Below are 22,136 nucleotides of genomic sequence, written 5' to 3'. Positions count from 1 at the left end.
TCTAGGATAGATCCATAGATGGCCAACTTGTTTTGTAATTTGTTTTAGCTGCATTGGCAATACTTAGTTTTAGCTGACATAGCTTCTCATAGAAAGATATAAGAGCAAATTTAATGTGTCTCTTGTGCTTCTTGGGCTTCTTGGGCCTGATATATTTACTTGAAAGTCTCCATACAATCATTATGGAAATAATACGAATTGATTTTAATGACTGAATAAAACAAATTATTTACATTTAAAGCCTCCTCCATTATCTGCAGACCACACCCACACATGTATACCTGGTGTTTTGTATGACAACGACAAAAAGATTTTCAAAAATGTTTTTTCTTTCATTTTTAATGAGAGCAGAAACACATTATTTTGTCATTTTTATTACCCAGCGCATTAGTTTTCCAAGACTGCAATGATCTTAAGACTGTCCAGTGAGTTTATGTTTATTCTCTTTAAAAAATTGTACAATAAAAGTGTTTCTTCTCTTCATCAAGTAGAAAACATGTCATTGAAACAGGATTACAGTAAACTGGAGAAAATGAGAAGGGGTATAACCCCGGTCGGTGACTTTAGGTAGAAAGTGTTGGGGAAGGCCTCTGTTCGCCTCTTCGCTCACATTCATTGTGAATGTCGAGAGCCGGGACATGAGCAAATTTACACAGTCACAGAGGGCACATAATACTGACACTTTAACCCTCCTTTTGTCCTTTGTCATTTTGACCCGAGGACAACAGGAGGGTTAAGCTGCGACCCCGTTCATCAGCAGACGGAAATCCTCTGCTGCTCTGGAGATCTCCTTCCCTAACAGTAAAAGTAAAAGTTTCCCATGAGGTGGTTTTGTTTGTCACTCACAAGAAACCGTACAGGAAGCAAACAGACACAAAGTGTGTTCGCGGCAAGATGTTACAAAAAACTCGTAATATTTTTGGCTTTGCCATTACCGGCTAAAACATAATGAAGTGAAAGATGGTAGTAAACATTTATTCGTCATCATCGTCATCGTCATCATCGTCGTCGTCGTCGTCATCGTCGTCGTCGTCGTCGTCGTCGTCATCGTCGTCGTCATCGTCGTCATCATCGTCGTCATCATCGTCATCATCATCATCATCATCATCATCATCATCATCTGGATCGATCTTTCCAGACAGAACATCGTCAATCCACTGATCGAGCTCGTCAGAGGAGGGCATGTCGTCCTGGTCGTCCATTTCCATCCACACGCTGTCAGCCTGCCGAGGACAGAAATGTCGGCAAAAACATTAGACTGCAATGCAAACCTCTTCTTGGTATTTCCTAGTAATAGTATGTGTTATAGTTCTATACTACCGTCTGTCTGTAATAATAAATGTGGACTGTGATTGCTCGATGGCTTGTGCCGACTTCACACTCACCGCATCCATTGTGGAGATTCATAACTTCACAAACCTCGACAGCCGTCCATCTAAATATGGTTTGATGACTGAATTTGCGGTTTATCTCTTAGTTTGATTTCTTTGGGAATTTGCAAAGTACAATGTTTTTGAGTGATTTTTTTTAAATTTGTAATGGGTTAAAATGGGCCACTACCTTGTAGCTAAGAAAACTCTTTTGTATAAAATGTAATCAATTAGCCTGGTGGGCGGGGCTTGTCATGGTTAAAAGGCCCTCTTCAAGGACTGGAGTTAGTTTGGATGACTGGCTGCAGGGGAAAGAAACCTAGCTATGGTGAGATTATCAATGATTGTGTGGTTGTGTGTCTCTCCGTCCCAGAGTTGTATGGTAGTCTGTGCGTCGGTGGCACCGAGGTGTGCTAAAACTGGCTCCATCGAGCTTTGGCCATTCAGGGGATAATTCTCTGTAGATGCTATGAGCAACTCCTTTCACATCGTCGTCAGATGCAGTTGTTTTTAAAATATCAATTATAGCCACATTAAGGTATGTTGCTGTCAAAAGTAGCTGTAGCATTAGCAAAGACTGTTTTGCAATGGCAGTTTTATGTTTTCTTTTCCTGTTCTCATGAAAACACACATTTGACACATTCTAATACTTGTCTGAATAATGTGATTGTCTTTTTCTGTACCAATAACTTGAAACCTGTTTTCTATTTTAGGATGGGAAAGTCTGCTTACGTCCTCAACATCGACGACACCAATCTGAGGAGAGCCGAGATCGATGCCGAAGGTCCTCTCCCAGTAAGGAACCAACTGGAAGCCAGAAACAGACCCAAGGTAAATGTTATTATTGTTTGAAAGCAGCTATAGGAAACATAAAAGGATCAACAGCAAAAATCTTTTCCCACCAATAGTTAACGTACAGTTTAAATGGGAAATGTTCATACCAGGGGGAAATTGTCAGGGTCGATCCAGATGATGCTGAGGTTGGGGTTGTCAGTGTTCTCGCGTGCCACCTCCTTCAGAATTTCCAGGAACTCAAAACCATCTAGGAAATAGTTCAACGGTCAAATGCGGTCACATGCCAGGTATAAAGTATTCAGCTTCATATTTGATCTTCAAGTTAATCCCAGTTTAGTTCATATAAATGCTATTATTTGGAATAATACCTGGGTCATCCTCCTCGGCAAAGGCAACAATGTGCTCTCCATCAATGTCATCCTCCTGTGAACAGAAAAAAGATGGATAAAAACAGGATTTTTGTTATTTCCTCTCTAGACTGACTGATTGGATCACAGTTTATTGATTACAGAGAAAATTTAGATCTCATACCCAGATTTCGTACATGCTGTGAGGCTCAAGCTTCCTCAGGGTGGGCCTGAAACCCAAAAATATCAAAAAGGAAACTCTTACAAACACTTATCGAAAATACATTTGTGAAGAAATCATCATTTAGTACGTGCATATGTTTTTAAAAAAAAAAAAAAAGACTTCAATTAGTGTTTTCTCATCTGCAATCTCTATAATTAATAGCTGGTTAGCTTTAGAGCATGGTTAATAATATTAGCATTCGATTATAACCCTTTAAGTAGGATTTAAAGCTTGCCATGTATGTGCTTCAGCTATTCATTTCAGTCTCCCACGGGGTCTCACCTATCATGCTGCTCAATGTAGTCAACAAGCTCAGACTCGATGTAAGGCTTTCCTGGAATGGAGACAGGTTCATCCATGAACGGCTCATAGAAATCCACTTCATTCATCTTCAGTTTCAGCTTCTTGGCAATCTGAAAATGACAAATGATACAAATTTAGAAGATAGCACAACGGTGATTTTGAAGCATTTTAGGAATTCCTTGTGTTTTAGCAAACACTGAGTAAATATTGGCTTTAAAATGTGTATTCAGTTTGCCTCTTCACTTATTCAATCTCACTGATATAATCATAATATTTTAAATTAATGTCTCCATTGTTAAAAGCTCGTTAAAGTATTTTAATCCTCTGATATGCAGCTCTTTAAACAAATGTAAGGATATTAATTCACAATTTTGCTTACACATGTTAAACAAAGCCATATAAATACTAAACCTTGGCGTCGAATGTGGCGAAGAATTTGACAAAGGGGTGGAACTCCTCAGCAGCATCATTGTACTCGAGGAAATCTGGATGGAGAAAATAACGACAAACAAAACTTTTAAAGTCATAAAATCTATTCTCTGCAACAGGTAATGAGTGATTGAGTGTGATCGGTTTCAAGGTCAGGCTTGAGATCATAATCTTGAACCTACGAAGAGATTTCTCGCTCTTGAAATAGCCGACCAGCTTGATGACCTCATCAATGTTGTGGAAGCCCTTCAGCTCACGCTCATTGTCAATGATCTCCACGGGCTCCTCAATCACCTGAAGATACAAGAGGCAAATTTAATGAAGATTTAAATCTGAGGTGCGGGACGTTTTGTCTCCCCCTTCTGGTAGTGAGAGGAATTACAAAAACACTGCTGTAGCGTCCTCTGTTGTTAATGTTTAGCTGTAAAGCGGTGAATAAATTGTGGGAATGAATCCAGTTTGGTCCGATAACATTTTGAGAGAGGAGCCATGTGATTCAAATGTTTTATCCCTTTTCTAGTTAAACCAGAGGTTAGCTCGCTCACACGGTCAAAGCATGCCCAGTTTGCATTCACTCAGCCAGACAGGGAATGTCTCACCAGACACCAGATTTAAAAAGAGATTTAACTCTCGGTGATATCAGCGTTGTATGAACTCTTTTGGCTGGAACACAGTACATGTATTTATGTCGTGCACTGAAGCATTAAGTGTTGCAATGAACAAAATCTTACTGCACTCAAAATTACAGTACAAATGCACATCAATCCTAATATTTGGGTGACATAATTCCACTTGATCAGTATCTTGAAGCAGGATGGGAAAACGCAGCCTGCTAAATTACAACACCTCCAAGCGAACCTGCATGTACAATATGTGTGCTCTGTATAATCATAAAAATATGACTGAACCATAGTTTGATTTTACACACAGTACTCGGCACCATCCCTCATCATCAACGACCATGAAGCACTTACATCATAGAGGAACTCGACCAGGGTGTCGGCGGCCAGCTCTCCATCGTACTCAATTATCTCGTTATCGGCAAAGATGTAGATGCTCTCCACCTCGTCCAGACCTGGTAAGAGAAAAGTTTTTCATCAGCGTTAGAAAATGAAGTTTCCCACCTGTTTTTAAGATGGATTCCACACTCGTGGGTAGTTTACCATCGTCATGTCAAACTAGCACAGCAACTGTCTGAGGGATTTTAAAACTACATGACACCTTGACTCAAATTTGACATAACTGTGATAAACCAGTGAAATAATAACGATAAAATCATAATCAATTAGTGTCCAGGATTAGCCTACATGTCAGTACTTAATGAGATGTACTGTTCCAATACATTGCCATATTTACTTTGCATTTTCACAAAAGCAGTATATATTAATAGAGATACTTATAGATTTATCACATCTATTCCCATTATTGGTTTATTATAAAAAAAAAAAATAAAAAAAAAATAAGACTGTAAACATTTAAGCATGGTATTAAATATAACAAAGCTGTATGATATATAACATATTTTAATACTACTACTTTTCTACTACTTTAATATTATTATTTTGGATGTCAACAAAGTTTTTTTCTTTTACATTTAAATTTTTCAGTCTTTAGGTCGTTGGTTTGGGTTCTGCTTTGCTAAAACAGTTCTCCACTTTAGCAGCTATTGTTATAAAGAAGCTGTGATACCTTTGGTGAACACTCGGGGGCAGGCTTGTTTCATATTTTCCCTCGACAAGGCATCACACACACCAACCTTTCCCTGACAGACATTTACAGTTTGAATCCTATAAAAAGAAATTCCAATTTGACTTTCATTATTGACTATGGTAAATATTAGATTTGTAGTCCATACATTTTTTGTTTTGTCAAAAGTTTCAATGACCATGGTCCAACAATAAACAGGTTTAAGTTTAATTCCAAGTGACTGAAAAATCAACACATAAAGCTGCACTAAATTAGCAGACTGTAGCCCTATTTTTCATTGCTGCCTAATTTATTAAATGTAATACAAACCCGAAAAGCAAAAGGAAAAGTCATTTTATGACCTGATGATATTTGTTGTGTTTAAGCTCTGTAAAATCAAATGAGGTTTGCAAGTGTATCAGGCAGATTTAGTGAAACTCTCAACAAGTGGTGGGATTTGTTGGAAAATAGATGATTTACATCGAGCCAAAGAGTGGAATTGTTTTGTTTTCACCAGCAATGTTTCTGTCAGGCTTACCCAGCTTCTTGGCAACGGCAGAGCCCTTCTTTTCATCCACCAGGGCAAATCCAATGTCCTCATCGTCAAGATCGTCCAGAACTTGGGCAGCGAGCTAGACAGAAGGATAAAGAGACATGGAGAGAATCGGGGGGAGTCGGGACGACAGGCAGAAAAAGTAGAAGTTGTAATTAGTATCATATGAGTGCTGGTTTTATCTCTGACTGATATCGGTGATAAAATTATCATCCTGGAACGCAATTAAAAACATACTTTCAGTTTCATTTACGCGAGTAAGCCCTTGGCATTTCATCTCAATTTCAAGGCCTTAAAGGCAAAAACGTTGGCTTGCTGCCTTGCACTTTCTAAATCTGAGTGAAACCGAAGCCAACAATTGACAGCCTTCATAGCCGGTGCGAGAGGAGCACGGACGGCGGGGTTTCCAGAAGAACAACAGGGGCAGAACTTGAGCCAACTATGTCGAAGGGAAGAGACGTTTGCAACAGGTGTGATGGAAAGGAGAGGAGCTCACACTTTGCCAAAGTAAAGCCGCGTCACACATGCGCCATACATATTTACTGTAAACATTCAGGCTGACAAACTATCTGTCAGAGTTGTAAACATTTGCACAATATCTTCTTCCACATGTTTGCACTTCTCATTGCTTCGTCGTATACTTTAGCACCCGCAGGGTACACGATGATGATTTTCCCCCTTTAAGCGTGAGGTTACATTTTATACGAAAGTGAGTGGAAAGCATTATGCAGCAGCTAGCAAAAGCAGCATTGCAAAATGGATAACATTCAAAAGCAACCAAATGCCCCAAAGCACCAGCACAAATAGCTGTGCACTAGTGTTATACTGTGTCTTAAGTTGCTCTTTGCAGACAATATTAAATGCCATCCATTCTTTTGGTCTCCAGAGTCGTGAGTGGAGCAAAGGGCCGGTTTTTCTATAATTAGGAACTTTCGGCCTATTTGCCTTAATTGGATTAGATTATCAGCATGTAAAAGCCAGGTCAAGTCCTCCCAAATCAGAAAAAAACAAGAAAACAAACATTTCCTCACTCTGTTCTGTTGACCAATGCTAAAAGTTGCAGGTCTATCCTCTGAGGAGAGCGGTTGAGACTTAAAAGGAAGTCACTTTTACCAGCCCAGAAATAGTCAAATACCAAAAAACCCCTTGTTAAGGCGTCATCTATACACTTCTTTTTCTACGGTTTATCCAAAATAAGATGTTATTAACTGAGCTACAGGCTAAAGGCTCGTTTCTGATCGATAAGCTAAGCCAGACGAAGCAAACTACCTGCTAACAGCAGCTTCATTCAAAGAGCAGATGGCATATGTGAGTGATATCAAACCTTCTCGTGTATTTGAGAAGAAAATAAGATCATTTCCCAAAATGTCAAAAATGTTCAGTTCTTTTTTTTTTTTTTTTTTTAATGATTTACACAAAGAAGATATGTTTTAATCAGAGTTAAAGGCAGTTTCATTACCTTATTTCCCATCGTTAAGCTAAGCTAAGCTGAGTAAGCCAAACTGCCAGCAAGCTGTAGCTTCATATTGACCGCACATTTGCATCACTGATATCAACCTTCTGCTGTATTTAAGAAGCAAAAAAAATGTCAAACTTTTCCTTTAAGATATAATTTTTGTTTTGTTTCTCCTCCACCGATGTCAGTGGAGGTGTTTGTGCTCTGAAAACCTTCTGTTCATTGGGTTCGAGCTTTTGAAACACTGTTTATGTCCACTGTAGCGCGAAGGCAGAAACCCAAAGCTGTGGCACCGATCTACGACACATTTGTAGTAAATCAGAAAAGTTTTTTTCATTTTTTTATGATTTGGGTGAAGTGGCCCTTTTCGATCGTCGATGGTTTGCATGGATGTACGGATGACTGAGATGAAAAGGAGGATAGATGGATGGTTAGAGCTTGATTAATAGATTAGATGGGGGCTTTTTCAAACTGTATCCACTTACTTTTCTCTCTCTACACATGTGACGTTAAACTGGCACAGCCCAAGCCGCTGCTGCCGCTGGACTTTGAAAGCATTTCAGTCCCCATTCGTCTGTCACGTATGCTGTTGCTTTTGTTTTTGTTTTTTTTATAACCAAACTGCAGTCAAGGAGTGGGAGAGGTGGAACAATCAGCAGATACGGCAGCAGCAGCAAAATAATCTGTATTTCTCAGCCCGAGCTTTGAGACACTTGACACAAGAGGCAGAATTTTTTAACATACCTGAAAGATAATTGCTGCTTCACTTGTGATCAACTGCAAGAAGAGGTAACGCTTTAGGGCAAAGCACAATAGTCACAGCCTCCAGGTTTACAACAAATTGGAGTGGCCTTCACAGGAGACAAAATAGGTCCAGATTTACACACTGAGATTGTACCAGGGCGAGTAAAGCTCTATCCACACAGGGCTATCATTACCTGAGGGCCTTGTGTACAGTACAGCTGCAACATGTCTGCAAGCCAGTACTTGAACTTTTGAACACAAAATTCATCCGTGATTTAACAAACACAAAGCCCATCTCAACACTTAAATTATCAAAAGGTAAGACAGACATCTTGGAAGGAATATATTTTGTATTTCTATCATACCCAAAGATGAGGTTTGGTCAGTACATTTCAATTAAACAAGGTTTTATGTGACACAGTACACAGTATCAATTATCACCTGAGGTCCGGAGGTAACGCTGGCTGAGTGTGAATATGGCTTAACACAAGAAATCAAACAATTATTGAATAATTTTTTGTTTTTTTATTCTGCCTTAGAGCTGAAGAGTGTTGACTTATAGACAAAGATGACCATTTTGAAAACATATTTTTATAACCGGCAATTAATGGATTATAAAACATGAATAGATGTTTCTGTAGGCCAAACTTTGACCACCAGATGCAAATTGCAGAAGTGGTGGATACTCGCAAGACATCACCAATAGTTTATACCCTAACCCAATCTATGGGTTTTTTAACGTGTTTGTCCAAAAATGATTCCCCAAAGCTTAATCGTCTTCCTCCCTGTTCAGACAGGGCATGGCTTTATTAGTAACACGGGGGTATTTATAAAAGAGATGAAGTTTAGGGTGCTTGCAGTGGGGTGGGAGGCGAAGTAGGGAGTCCCACAGCTATATTAGGGCGCATAAGAAAGCCTGTTGAGGAGCAGAAAAGAAGGCTGAGGTCCGTTACATATAGAAATGGGTGTGGAAAAGGGAGGAGAGAAGGCAGGCAGCGCTGATGAATGGAAGATGACACCTGACACGCAAGTTAACACTCACATCAATCATCTTCCTCGTGACTTCTCTCCACCGCCTCTTTTTTTTTTTTTCTTACCCTCTGTGTCTATTTGGATTTTTCTTTTTTTTTTGTTCACAACTCCTGAGTCCCCATTTAAAAACTACCTCATCTGCTCCCTTGCTATCACTCGACCCCCATTCGGAAGTCTGAGTGCAACACGGCCAAGAGGATAGGTCAGCAGTGCAATCGCTTGGCTCCGTCTCCCAATGCCCAGTCATTGCCGGCTTGTCAGGTGATCAAGATGAGGGCAGAGTACTGCGGTGAGTCGTCAAAAACGTGCTCTGGGTCCCTGCTGTACTTGGCTGTGGCACCAAATGATGAGCAAGGAGAGAGCAGCATGTTCGCAGTGCAGTAAAGGGGTCACATTTCTTGTAATATGATTGCTTCATTCAGGTTGGCCTGTATACATTGGTTGCCGCGGCTTAGCTCAAACACGTACTGTCTGAGCAGCGTCAGTTACTCTTGCATAAGAACGGCTGCAATCCTCCTCAATGAGTTTGCCTTTTCCTTTTTTAGATGCATACGTTTTGCCAGAGGCTTTAGGGTTAAGCGATGTAATAATGAGGCACAATCCAAGTCTAAGTAGGTCAAGCAGAATTGTCCAAGAAGAGCTTCAACACTCACACAAATGTAAAAGAAATTACACCTGACACAAGTGTAAAATTATGCAAATTTCTTCTGATGCTGATGTAAAAATAAGCAAATGTTATCCAACACAACTGTAAAAAGTTATAAATATTACCTGACAAAACTGGAAATATTAAATTAGACTTAAAATAATCTTACATTGATTTAAGAACTCGTTAATTGTGAAAAGTTACAAAGTTAAAAAGAGTAAAATGTAAAAAATTTCATCTGACACAGATGTAATTTTGACTCTGCTGATTGCAAACAGAGGTTATTAGTTCCTCCTTAAACCAGATAAAAATGATTTAAATGTGAAGTAGACTTCAGTTTGATTTAAGTTATAGGCTGAAAAAAGTCCAAAGCATACAGTACTTAGTGAGCTTCAAATAATACTGAAAACTCAATCCTTCAATCTTCAAAATCTCAAAGTACTTCTGCATTTTATATTTCAAGACAGACATGAGGTATTTTTTTTTTCCCAGAACAGACTGTGGCAGCAACTGGCTTAAATCATTTTTGCAGTATAATTCAGTGCATCAATGCCTGCAGAATTAGTAGAATTTGGGTTTTTCCTGTTTCTCGTAACCATATTCGAGAAGAAATACACCAAATAAGCTTTATTGTACTTTCCTGCTCAACTCTACCCTGCGCGTCCTTCACCCTTCCACAGCCGGTTCATGAGAAAAGGCTGAATGAACGATTGATTGAAATGGAAGACCTTGTTGTGCCCTCTCGTCCCTGTCTTCGGTCTAAATCTGAGCCACCGACCGAGACTTGGTGTTTTGGTTGCGTCCGTGCACCTCTGGCGTCTTAAGTGAACGACTGAGCGGTCGATGAGTCACACGTTTGTGACGTGTGCGTCACCTCGTGATGTTAGTCACTCAGAGAGAACTCCTCACCAGCTGAGGAGAAGCAGTTCGCCCCGCAGTTCGCCTGGGCGTCATTTCTTTTAAAAGGTGCTTGAGTGCCCGAAGTATAAATATTCAGAGCCAGGGAGGAGAAACATTACCGGTAATGCAGCTCTATGTTTTAGTGAGTGTTTTTAAAAAAAAAAAAATATTTATAAATGTGATGTCAGAGGAAGCAATTGGTTTTCATTCATTTCTACGTGGTAAAAAAAGGGAATTTGCAGAGATGAAGAACCTGTTTGGGATCATTGCGATTATTGGCTGTTTTTTTGTTTTTTTGTAGAAGATATTGCACGGTCATGGAGCTAAAATTTTTTATTACAAAATATATCTTTTGACAAAGCAACTATAACACAATTTTAACAAGATTTCCACGCAATCAGTTTCAATGTTGGGATAAATATTGTAGTAACTAATAGCTAACTGGTGGTAAAAGCATTTAAAAAGTCAAAACCCACACTATACTTTGGAGTATAATAATAGTAAATGGATGCAAACTAGTAGGTAATATAGAAAAAAGATGAAAAATCCCACTTTAAGTCATCTTTGGTGTTAGACCAGAGAGATTCTTTTTTTATGTAAAATGAAGGAACATTAAAATGTTTTTTTTTTTTTCAAAGCAGGAATTTTTCTTCCTGTAGAAAAGCAAGCATCCTGGGATGAATGTAAAATTAGAAGTTCAGCTGGCTTTTCCCCTTCAGCCAGATAGTAAATTAGTAATGGCTGCTGTAACACATCAGGACGTTCTACACCAGGCTGTTATGTAACACTGCGCCGGGGAAGTCATGAAAGATTCATATACAACAGCGTATAAAACACACACTGTGACTCGCCACAATCCAGTTTCACTGTGCTGTTCGGAAAGGAGATGATTCGGGATTTTTCAGACTCTCAGTGTGACTGTTTTTAGTTGCTAGAATTCTAAAACAAAATCTCATTGTGATCCTTTTAACTTTGAGTTGAATATTTACTGTCTTTCAGAGCACAACGTGGTCTCGTGGGAGACGTGATGAAATCCATGGAAAGCTTTTAGGAGCCTCACAGGCACACCAGCTGATTCTCCCACAACAAACTGTGAAAGGCAGAAGTGTCTGGGACCATCTGTGAGTGACTCACTGTGACAGCAATAAGCCATAAAACAAACATGTCACATAGCAATCAAAGCTAATGAACTCAGAATCCTTCCTGCGTTCGTTAAGCTTGTTTTAGTGAGTTACACCTTTTAGGTTAATTTTTTTTTTTTAAAAAACAGTATTTTTTTTGTATCTGACTGGAGTGATTTGGATTTGAGGTCCTGTATGCACAGAATTATCAGACAGTGACTCCTTAGAAATTTACATTTATTATCTTCATAGTAGCTGCAACTATTAATGACGGCTATATTCCATTAAACTGCGGCCATACAAAACCACAGTAAAACACTGAAATAGTAGAAAAAGCTCAGATGTTAATAATAAATAATGGTGGCTGAATTCTTTGGCTTTGTTCAGACAAAATCAGATTTGTTTCTCAGAAGAGCTTTTTAGAACCAACTATCCATACTGTTGTTTGCAAGTAAACGGATCGGAGTTGGTGTGTTCAGTCATCACCAACCTGTCAGGATGGGTTGCTATGGTAACAACATAGCTACGCCGGTCAAGTCAAGTCAATTTTATTTAGATAGCACACGTCACATGACACGCGCTTCAAGTAACGTGGCAATAAATAATATGTAGAATACGAGCATAAATTAAATATCTATATAAAAGAAGTTTGTCATTATATAAGACAGGACGGTATTCCAAAAAAGTCAGATAAAAACATAAGAAGGTAATATTATATTTTATATAGATGGGAATGATAACAATAATACTACTATTTTAGAACACACAGCTTTCTGACAATTTGTTTCACCGTCCATTATTAACGTTTTGAACACGTGTGTGCTTCCTATGATGATGATGATGATGATGATGATGATTTCCTACAACGCCTGCAGAGGGCTGTTGAATAGCTGTAGTGTAACACTATATATGCTTTCAAATATTATCTTTGCAGGAAATTGATAGAAAATTAGCTCATTTGTTTCCACGTTCCTATAAATAACAAAGTGAATTGGGTGAAAAAATTGCCAAAAAGCTGATTAACAGTGTGTTCACGTACACACGGTGATGTAAAGCACTTATGCGCTGCCCTCTTGGTGATATCTTTGTTCAGGTCCATCACTTTGTGGAATGAAGATGTAAGTCGGGGTGTCAAAGTCACAAAAATTCACATGTAAATTTTTGATGACGCACCTCGATCCCCTCCATTTCCGTGACATTTTTCTCCCATGAATAAGTGATACGAAGACATTCCCTGATACGGGTGACGGAGGCGGGGGCGAAGCATTAAAGGATATTCAGGGGAAAGATGAAAAAGAAAAGACAGGAAATGTATGTTCTGTTGAAGGGGAGAAAACGAGCACGGCAGGGTCAGTCATAAATAATTCTGTAGACGATAAAAGCACACGTACATAACACGCTGCGTATGATCGGACGCGAACACAGTCGAGTCTGCGGATAATTCACAATTGGTCCAAGTAGATATAATCGCAAATCAAAGCCTTCTTACGAGTCACATTCAGGAACAAGTGCATTCGTTTAACTGCGTTAAGTTCTGTCAATCATTTAAAGGTCCAGTGCGTAGGATTTAGGGGGATCTGTTGGCAGAAATTCAATATAACTTTTATAATTATGTTTTTCGTCAGCGTATAAATAACGCGACGTGAAATAATGTTGTTTTTGTTGCCTCGTAATGAGCCGTTCATATCTACGTCCACATGTCGTTCCGCCATCTTTCTGCAGCAGCGCTGAGGGGATGAACGTACACAGCAACACTGGCTCTTGTGAGTTTTGTGGTCACCGTTGTTGTCCTTAACACAAAACCTGCAGCTGAGGTTTGAGGCGGTACATGGGGTCTCGGAGGATCCAAGTGAAAGGGATTATGGGAAATGAAGGATCAACATCTTTGATAGCTCATGGCTTGATATCTCAGCCTCTTCTGCTGCAATTCTTTCTTTTATTCAAAATGTCTTCTTTGACCGCCCCCCACCCCCCCCCCCCCCCCCCCCCCTAAATGTTAGGGAAGCATAATGAAAGTGAAATTTGCCAAAGTGCCTCTTCAAATGCTCAGTTTTACTTGCAGTCTAATGCAATTTCTCAATGTTAAGTTATCTGGTAGAACTGCACGGCGAATATCCAACTTTTAACTTCCATACCTAGAAATCCTACCACATGACGTCGGTGAACAGAATTTTAATTTGAGTGTGTCAATATGAGACACTCCTCTCTGTTGCAGCTGCACTTCATATCCACACCGGCTGCAGTTGACAGCTGTTCGGTGGAGCTCTAATGACAATAAAGCTGTTAAGTGTTTTTACCAAACTAGACTGCAGATGTGAAAATATAATCTGTGGATGCTGTTTATAAAAATCAACAACACTATTCATTTGCAGAGACGGGCACGCTTCCACTGTTATTATATTTTCAAACAAATTCCACAAATTCGTACAAATCAGATTAATTTTTTTACGCCTCAATAAAGGTGCAGAGATCATTTCCTGCCTGATAGAGTTTCAGTAGAATCAACTTGAGAACTGCAGTTCATCATATTCACTCTCCTGAACTGACAAAAAAAACAAAACATCCAAGTATCATATTGTACTGCACATCCTCAGATCAGATACATTACCACCGGGATGCACAGTCATCGCTGTGATTGATGAGATATACTTTTATTTTGAAAGGCAGATAAAGAAGAGAGAAAAATATAAATGATATTTGGTTTAGTTTGGTGCTATTGAATAGAGAAACACCTGATCTATATTGTGGCAGAACATCAGACAGCAAAATATATAGTTTCACCAGCAGCTGCGACCCTCGAAATCAACAGTCAAACGTTTCTATTATTAATCCTCTACAAATAACAGGTGGGTTTTGACATGGAACGAACTGGACGAGCCGGAACGCCGAGCTGGCCGGCAAACAAACATCTTTACCCGTTAACATCTGACGAGATGTCTCCAGAGAATAACACCAAGGACACTTAATCTAAACTTAACTCCTGTCAGGTCTAATGACATCACATCTCACAAATTAGTTCTTAATTTAGATCCTCTTTCAGTGTTAATTGGAGGATCAGGGAAGGAAGGTGGGAGGAGCTCTACTATGGCGCGATGGAGCTCCAACACAACTTGAAACAATCACAGTTTAGTCTTTTCTTTGTATATTTTAATTGTAAATGAAAATAAAACTGTCTCAGAGGTTGTCGAATCAGCTAAAAAAAAATGTATCTGCTCACGAATAGTGTTTGGATGTTGGCAAGTTCACGGCAGTTGCGAAGGAATCTCACTGGAAGGAGAGACCGGCTGAAAACCAAGCGGCTCCGAGCTCGAATACCCAGTGAGGAGTTCGTGAGTTAAAGGGGCCGTGGGGGACTCGTAGCAATGAGATACGAGATCCGGCTAATAACCTTCTGAATGTGGGGTGTCGATGGCTGTTGCTTGAAATCAGCGTCAGTAATAGTTATCTTGCTGCCTGTCAGGTTCACAGGTTGTTGGGCGGGATAGAGACGCGAGGGAGGACACGCCAGTTAATACTCACCCTGATTTAGAGGAATTACACTGTGATGCGGGCTTATTTTGTCTGCTTAGCAAATTGGTGTCATAATAAAACCCAGATATTGTACATTTAAGGAAAATACCATTTTTAAGCTACATTTTTCAGGAATATGAAGTAAAATGTATCAGCCGTTGAGCGTCAGTGTGAACGTACAATAGTAGCCCCGCCTGCTTCCCCGTCTCCTCATCAATACCGTCCCTATCATTAAAAATGTAAGAATGGAATTTATTGTGCCCGACGAAACAGGGGAGGGCTCCAGCAGTCGGTTTGAATAACGGTTACCACGGCGACCGTCTGACCTTTTCCCAGATCTCTGAGTCGAAGGGAAGACGATCAGACGAGACAAATCAGGAGCTTCCTTCAAACAAGATTTCCTTCAAATTATGAGGTTATATTTTGACTCGCTTTGTGTTTGCACCTATGTCACCTTTCTTAGTTATTTATGCAACCGGGGGAAAAACAGCAGAAAAACACGGTCTTCTTTTCCTTTAGCTCTTACAGGAATACTGTAACTCAAACGGTGTCTGTCTATATCAGGGTGTCTCGTAGCAATGTAGTGATCAATGAATTATTCACGGTTCCAGTCACTGTACTGCTCCTGTAATTATCTGCTAAATAAAAAAAGAAAAGGAAAGCGGTCATATAGGTTGTCAGTGCGGGCACCTACATATGACCCATATTTAAACTTACTCTGACCTCTCGTGAGCAAAAAAAGGAAATCGCTGGCCCTTGTGAGTTGAAACATTTCAACTTAAGTGACGTATTTAACTTATTTCATGCACATAACAACTAAAATAGCGAACGAACCCAAATCCAGATTGTTTTTCCCCCTAAACTTATAGCCAAGTAGTATGTTTTCCTAAAGCTAACCAAACTCTTAAAATGTTGTTTGTTACCATGACGACATAGGTCTGGTACAGAAAAGCCTATTTGGCAGCGTGATTGCCTGGCTTGAGTTATTGCTGTGCAGCTTTCTTGAGAACAGCTCGCCGCAAAAGTGGGTGAAGACACGCTCAACTGTGCCTGTGGATCTGCGGCTACTTAGCGGATACTCCGCCCCCCGATGCTGCACAGAGCGCCCGTCGCTGTTTTATTCAAGTTTATTCATATTAAACATGTTGCATGTCCAAATCATGAGCAGTAGACCAAGTTATGCCGGGGACAAGCAAGCATATGTACACACAGAGACACAGAGATATTCCTTGAATTATATGCTGTAATATTAGGGAGCTACAAATGCCCCTGCTGCGTTGTTTGTAGTGTGATGGGTGGGTGGTGGTGGTGGTGGTGGGAGGGGGGGGGGGGGGGGGGGGGGGGAGTGGGTATGTTGGCGAAGAAGGTGGCGAGTAAAAAGATCGCCGCAATCGGAGCTGTGTGGTGTAGTGAATGATGAGAAGCGGCATTTACAGTACGCAGCATGCCAAAGGTCAGAGTTCAAACTGAGAGAGAAAGACAAGCCAGACAGCCGTTAACAGCAACAGACTTTTTTTTTCTTTTTTTCTTTTTTATGTTTCTCACCTCTGTAACAAGTACATGTTATTCATTTCGTCACTGCTTTGGGCGCGCGGTTGTTAAATTTGCACTCTGCCTGTGAGCCTTTATTCATATCTTTGGTGACTTCATAAAATGGGATTTGAGTCCTAATAACGGGAGATATTTTTGGCTGAAGTGCTGCAGGTGAGGTTGTATTTTTATCATGGGTACCTCCTACTCATACCAATCATCTGCCTCCTGAAATTTGCTTCCAGTCCATTAAACAGATTGCTGTTGTCACTTTGCGGGCGGATGTTAGACATCTGCGGTGACTCTCCCAGATATTACATAGAACTGAGTAATTGCACGGTGAGAGCTATATTAAACTCTGTTGCCACGCTAAGTACGAAAAACCTCCATGAAATTATCACTTTCTTATCACTTTGTCACCTTCAGATCAACGAACGTTTAAAAGGGGGGGGGGGGGGGGGGGAATAGGCATTCGCAGATTCCTGTTGCCACTATACGTGACAACTCTGTTTAAGGTGTAAAAATAAAGATTAATTCTCACTGAACTGAGATCAAATTGAGGAGGTGAAGCTCAAAAGCTGCACATTATATGAGATCATGTAACTTGAAAACTTTAGTAGTAAAAAAGAATATGGTACTGATTGATTAGTTAGAACATGATCTCCTTCGTTTAAGCAAAATTACACAAAAATTAATGATTCCAGTGACAATTTGGTGTTTTTCTCAGTCCTACTTTATAGCTCGTTAAATTTCTGCAGCTTTTTGTTTTTTCTGAAATTTTACAGACCAAAGGCAGATATCTGAAATAATCATCAGTCACTGCCACAGTATGACATAACAATAACACTGTTGACTGTGTTTCTTGGTTGTTTGTATATACATATATATAGATATATACTGTACTGTATATACTGTATATACTGTACTGTATATACTGTATATACTGTGCTTTTTATATTTTATATTTTTTACTGCTATTTTACTGCTATTTTACTGCTATTTTATTGCTTTCTATTATTCTATTATTATCTTATTGCTTCTGTAGCGAAAAAATTTCCCCTCGGGGATTAATAAAGTAACTACCTAACCTAACCTAACCTAAACACAGAAAATAACGGCAATAATATTGATTTGTGTATTAATCTATTGCCTGATTTGCTCCTAATGCAGCCAAAGTGAAAGAGCCTTCAGGTACAGCTGGCTGATTAGCTTCATCTATGTTCCACAGTCAGGGACTCGTTCATCAGCTGTGCGTCTGTCAGCTGACCAATAACATCCAATCAAATTCAGATTAGTAGTGACATTTGCACACATCGTTTGACGTGCAAGCTCCTTCCTCCGACCCAACCTCCTCATGTCCTGTAGTTTTGGTGCTGTAGATTTAATTATATTAATTAAATGTATTATTCATGTTCGTGTTTATAAAGGGAGATTAGTTCTGGTGTGGGCGTAACTTTTTTAAACTGCCAGGATTGGGAGGCACTGTGATTAAAAAGGTAGTCTTGTGCATGTCTCGTTGTCAATGTGACTGGATTCAAACTTGTTCCCTTTTGAAAATAATACAGAAATGTTTGGTCTGACCAGAAAGGTCACCAGGATGTTTATTCAGACATTAGACCAACTAGTTTAATTGTAATCAAATTAACAAAAGGGCGCCGCATGTCTGGTGGGACTCGGGTGTCTTTTTGAACAACAAACATCCATGCAAAGCCAGAAACAGATGAAATAGTATCTTTTTCTGACCTACATAGAAGGCCATTTCATTATCCCACTCATCTAGGAAATGCAGATGTATTTATACTACATGGACTTCTTTCAATAGATTGTAAATAGTAAGGCATATTCACCAGCCATGGCCACTTCACAGGAGTCATAGGTGTGAGGACACGCAGGATTATTTTTCACATACTAAGATGACTCCAGCTGTGGTCAAAGGTGACAACGTTGGGCCTATTTCAGGAGTGACAGGGTGACTTTTTCCAGCACACAGGCCCTTTAAGTGGAAAATGCTGAGTTTGTTGTTGGTGACGTGTGTTTGACGAGGTTTTTTTTTTGCAAAGAACGAGTACCAGGAGGTTTCTGCCGTCAGGATTTACGTCCTGTCTGCATTATAGCATTTTCGTCATTATTTTCAAGCTTCTAAGGAGACTTTAGAAGATATAACCTTCATGTGTAAGTGTTCCAAGTTATGTAACTTTATCAACATCAGCACCTGAGTTACACACATTTTGGTGACTACTTGTATGTGTGATGGTTTTGCACTTTCGCTATGGACTTGAACAGAAAGCACTCACCAAATTTTGTGTCAAACCGACACCAGAGACCCTTGAAACGCTTCAGCAAGTCTACGGCGATGACGCAACGGTGCAGGAGAGGTGTTTCCCAAAAAATGTCATGATAAACCTGATGTTCGCTCTCCCTTCAAGTTTCAGGTTGATGGTAAATGTGCACATAACCAGTGGTCACGGAATCGTGTGTAACTCAGGTACTGATGTTGATCAAGCAACGTTACTTGGAATACTTAGTCACAAAGGTTATGGCTTCCTCCCGTTCAGTTTGCACGCAACAGCGGCAGTCTCTGAACTTTCTGATTGCCACTCATATAAGTTCTACGCACGTGCTCAGTGTCGATGGCCTATGGCATTACTTATTATAAAATGTCTTAAATTAAATGTATTCTGTGTCTATTCATATCCTCACTGTCGAGGAGGAAGTGGAGGTCTGAAAAATGAAGAAAGATCCTGTTTGTCTGACAGCATCGGTGGAGAAAAAAACAGTAAGATGTGGCTATTTTTTCTCAAATTAAGATAATAAACCTGTTGACATAATTTTTTTTCATAAAAACAAATGTAATGTATTTTGTCTCAAAGGAAAAAAAACTTAAATGTAAGACATCTTATCCTGATGTATGACCTAATCTTTAAACAAAAGTAATTAAAATTCGAGTCGCTGACTTTAATAATTCATCCTTCCACATTCATATGTGCTAACGACTCGCTATTTTAAGGATCCCCTCTGAGCACCTCGAGTGCTCTTCGCTGATTGGTTGAGTGGCCACAACTGGCAGGAAGTCAGAAGAACCGGAGTAACGGTCAGTCGGGGAGCTGCTCCAGTAAGCATCTCTATCTCCAGCCAAGAAGCACCAGTTGGCAGCGCTGAGAGGAAATTGATCAGATCCAGTGACTTGGGTGTGTAAATAATGGTTTGGGACTTCAGCCTACACCTAGAGGCCTGTGTCGTAATACAAAGCAGGCCGGTGTGTGTGTGTGTGTGTGTGTGTGTGTGTGTGTGTGTGTGTGTGTGTGTGTGTGTGTGTGTGTGTGTGTGTGTGTGTGTGTGTGTGTGTGTGTGTGTGCGCGTTGTAGTAGGTGAGGTAGGTGAGGAAGCTGCGGCTGACGTGAAATACAGCCCCCTAAACTGTCGGCCCGTCCCGCGAGGGCTTTCAGCCTCTTGCTAAGCATGCAGTGCTGTCCAGGGCTATTTACAGAGGTGACTTATGCGGGCTAGTGTAAGGTACACTGCGCCTCTGTAAGAAGACACTGCTGCTCTGACGGGCCGAGCGCTGCTGTGGCGAAACTACCGGCTGACAGCAGGGCCCAGGTGCACCGACGGTGGGCTGTCTTTTGAAGAGTGCTTGAGCGTGTGTTTTTTTTTTTTTTTGATCCAATAACAGTCTCCGGAACGCGCGCACACACACACACACTCGCACGCACGCACGCACGCACACACACACACACACACACACACACACACACACACACACACGCACACACACACATACAGTCCTTCTACTGTCGGATGATTAGCAGCATGTCTGGAATTATCTCCGTGCGAGTACCTGGCTCAAAGGCACCAGAGCAACAGCTGCTGAGTCGTCGCTGCAGTCTGATTTCTAGACCTTCTGGCCTTTGCTCTATTTACTACTGCTCCTGGCAGTTGAAATTCGCTCATATCATACAACTTATCTGCAGAAAATATAATCAACAATAGAGAATACAATGTGCATGATTCATGTTTTTTGCACCATCTTATGTTTATGATTAGATTATATCTAAAGTGTATGATGGCTTGTGTTGTGTGTGTGTGTGTGTGTGTGCGGTGCGTGTGTGTGTGTGTGTGTGTGAGAATTAAGCCTTGATTCCTTTCTATCAATGGTCAAAAGTCAGCAGTTATGCCGGCATGGTGCCTTAGACATGATTAACCTTTACGTGTATTTGTACGTATTTGTATGAGATTGGATAGGTTTTCTCCAAACGTAGTCACAGTGATGCACTTGTCCAAAAGACAAGAGAAGGAATTTGTTGTGTGAAAATCAGAGTTTAAAACGATGGCAACGCTTTTGCCCACCTGACAAATGACAGCCTGAAGTGATCGTTATTCTGTTTCAGAAAGTCGCAAAACAATAATCAGACAGCAGATGATTGAATGTGTGTTCACCCATCGCATACACTCCATATCAGCGCTCGCCTCCATCCTGTTCCTCAAGTCCCCCACATTCTCCGCTCTGCCTCCTTCTCATCAACTTCTATCCGGTCATACTCGGCAGGATGCCACACTTTGAAAAAGGTCCGAAATCCCTCAAACGGGCCTCACTGAATAATCTGCGCCTGCTCTCTTTGTCTTCCTCCTCACCTGTCAACCACATCATCGCACTCATCTTGAAACCCCAAGCGCAAAAGCCACAACTGCATCCAGGAATCTCCATCTCCTCAGAAACCCTTTCCTTCCTTCCTTCCTTCCTTCCTTCCTTCCTTCCTTCCTTCCTTCCTTCCTTCCTTCCTTCCTCCCTCCCTTCCTTCCTTCCTTCCTTCACCTTTTCCCATCACGACCATTCCCACACATGCGCCACAGTTTGGTCCCGTGTCGTGCCTCGGCGGAAACCCACCTCCAAAGTCAGCTCCTCTATCTGAAACTGCTTCATGGCGCTGCGGTTCCCGTCCACGTTTTTTGTGATAGTAGATCACCATCACGTCGTACTTCTTCATGACGGACTTGTAGTTGTTGGTGGTGAGGGCGTGGACGCGGTCTTTGCCGTCGTACTCGGGGACCTCCAAGCCCTTCTCCCCCCAGGACAGGGTCCCCAGAGAGAGGAAGACCCCCAGAAACACCCAGCCCCACTTCATGGCTATCGTCACCCCGCCTCTTCTCAAAGCCTGTCGACGGCGGGGGGGTTAGAAGCGGAGGAAAGTACGCTATCCAAGGTTTTAACCTTGTTCCTAAGGCGAGTTGGTGCGAAGCAGGGAGAGTTAGGAACAACGTCCGCTTCCTGTCCCCACCGGCTACAGAAGAGCGGGTCTGACGTTGACACCCTCCCTTTAAAAACCAGGCACACGTGGTGTTGCTGATGCTACTGGCCGAGGGAAAGGGGGCGGGGACCTTTCGGGGGGGGGGGGGGGGGGGGGGGACTCGAATCTAGGAGGCCCGACACTGATCCTGCTTGTCTACAAGCCGTGAGGGTGCCAAAAAAGTAGGAATGACATGCGATGGGGGT

At 40.9% G+C, this 22,136-nt stretch overlaps 1 protein-coding gene across 1 annotated transcript; it reads right to left on the bottom strand.

Annotated features, from left to right (window-relative positions):
• Positions 1-241: 241 nt before the first annotated feature.
• casq1b (calsequestrin 1b) lies at positions 242-21,938 on the bottom strand. Its single transcript, XM_069158931.1, is given in 12 exon segments — positions 242-1,223; positions 2,103-2,177; positions 2,312-2,412; positions 2,534-2,588; positions 2,697-2,742; positions 3,018-3,148; positions 3,450-3,523; positions 3,650-3,761; positions 4,442-4,542; positions 5,692-5,785; positions 21,531-21,587; positions 21,589-21,938. Coding segments are annotated over 12 exon segments (1,275 nt in total). The 5' UTR covers positions 21,769-21,938; the 3' UTR covers positions 242-974.
• Positions 21,939-22,136: the final 198 nt, after the last annotated feature.

This window comes from Embiotoca jacksoni, unplaced genomic scaffold (assembly GCF_022577435.1).
Source record: "Embiotoca jacksoni isolate LCO1_2020_lvr unplaced genomic scaffold, fEmbJac1.0.p SCAF_24, whole genome shotgun sequence".
Lineage (NCBI taxonomy): Eukaryota > Metazoa > Chordata > Actinopteri > Embiotocidae > Embiotoca > Embiotoca jacksoni.
Note: the sequence above shows the minus strand (reverse complement) of the source record. Positions and strands in the feature narration are given on the sequence as shown.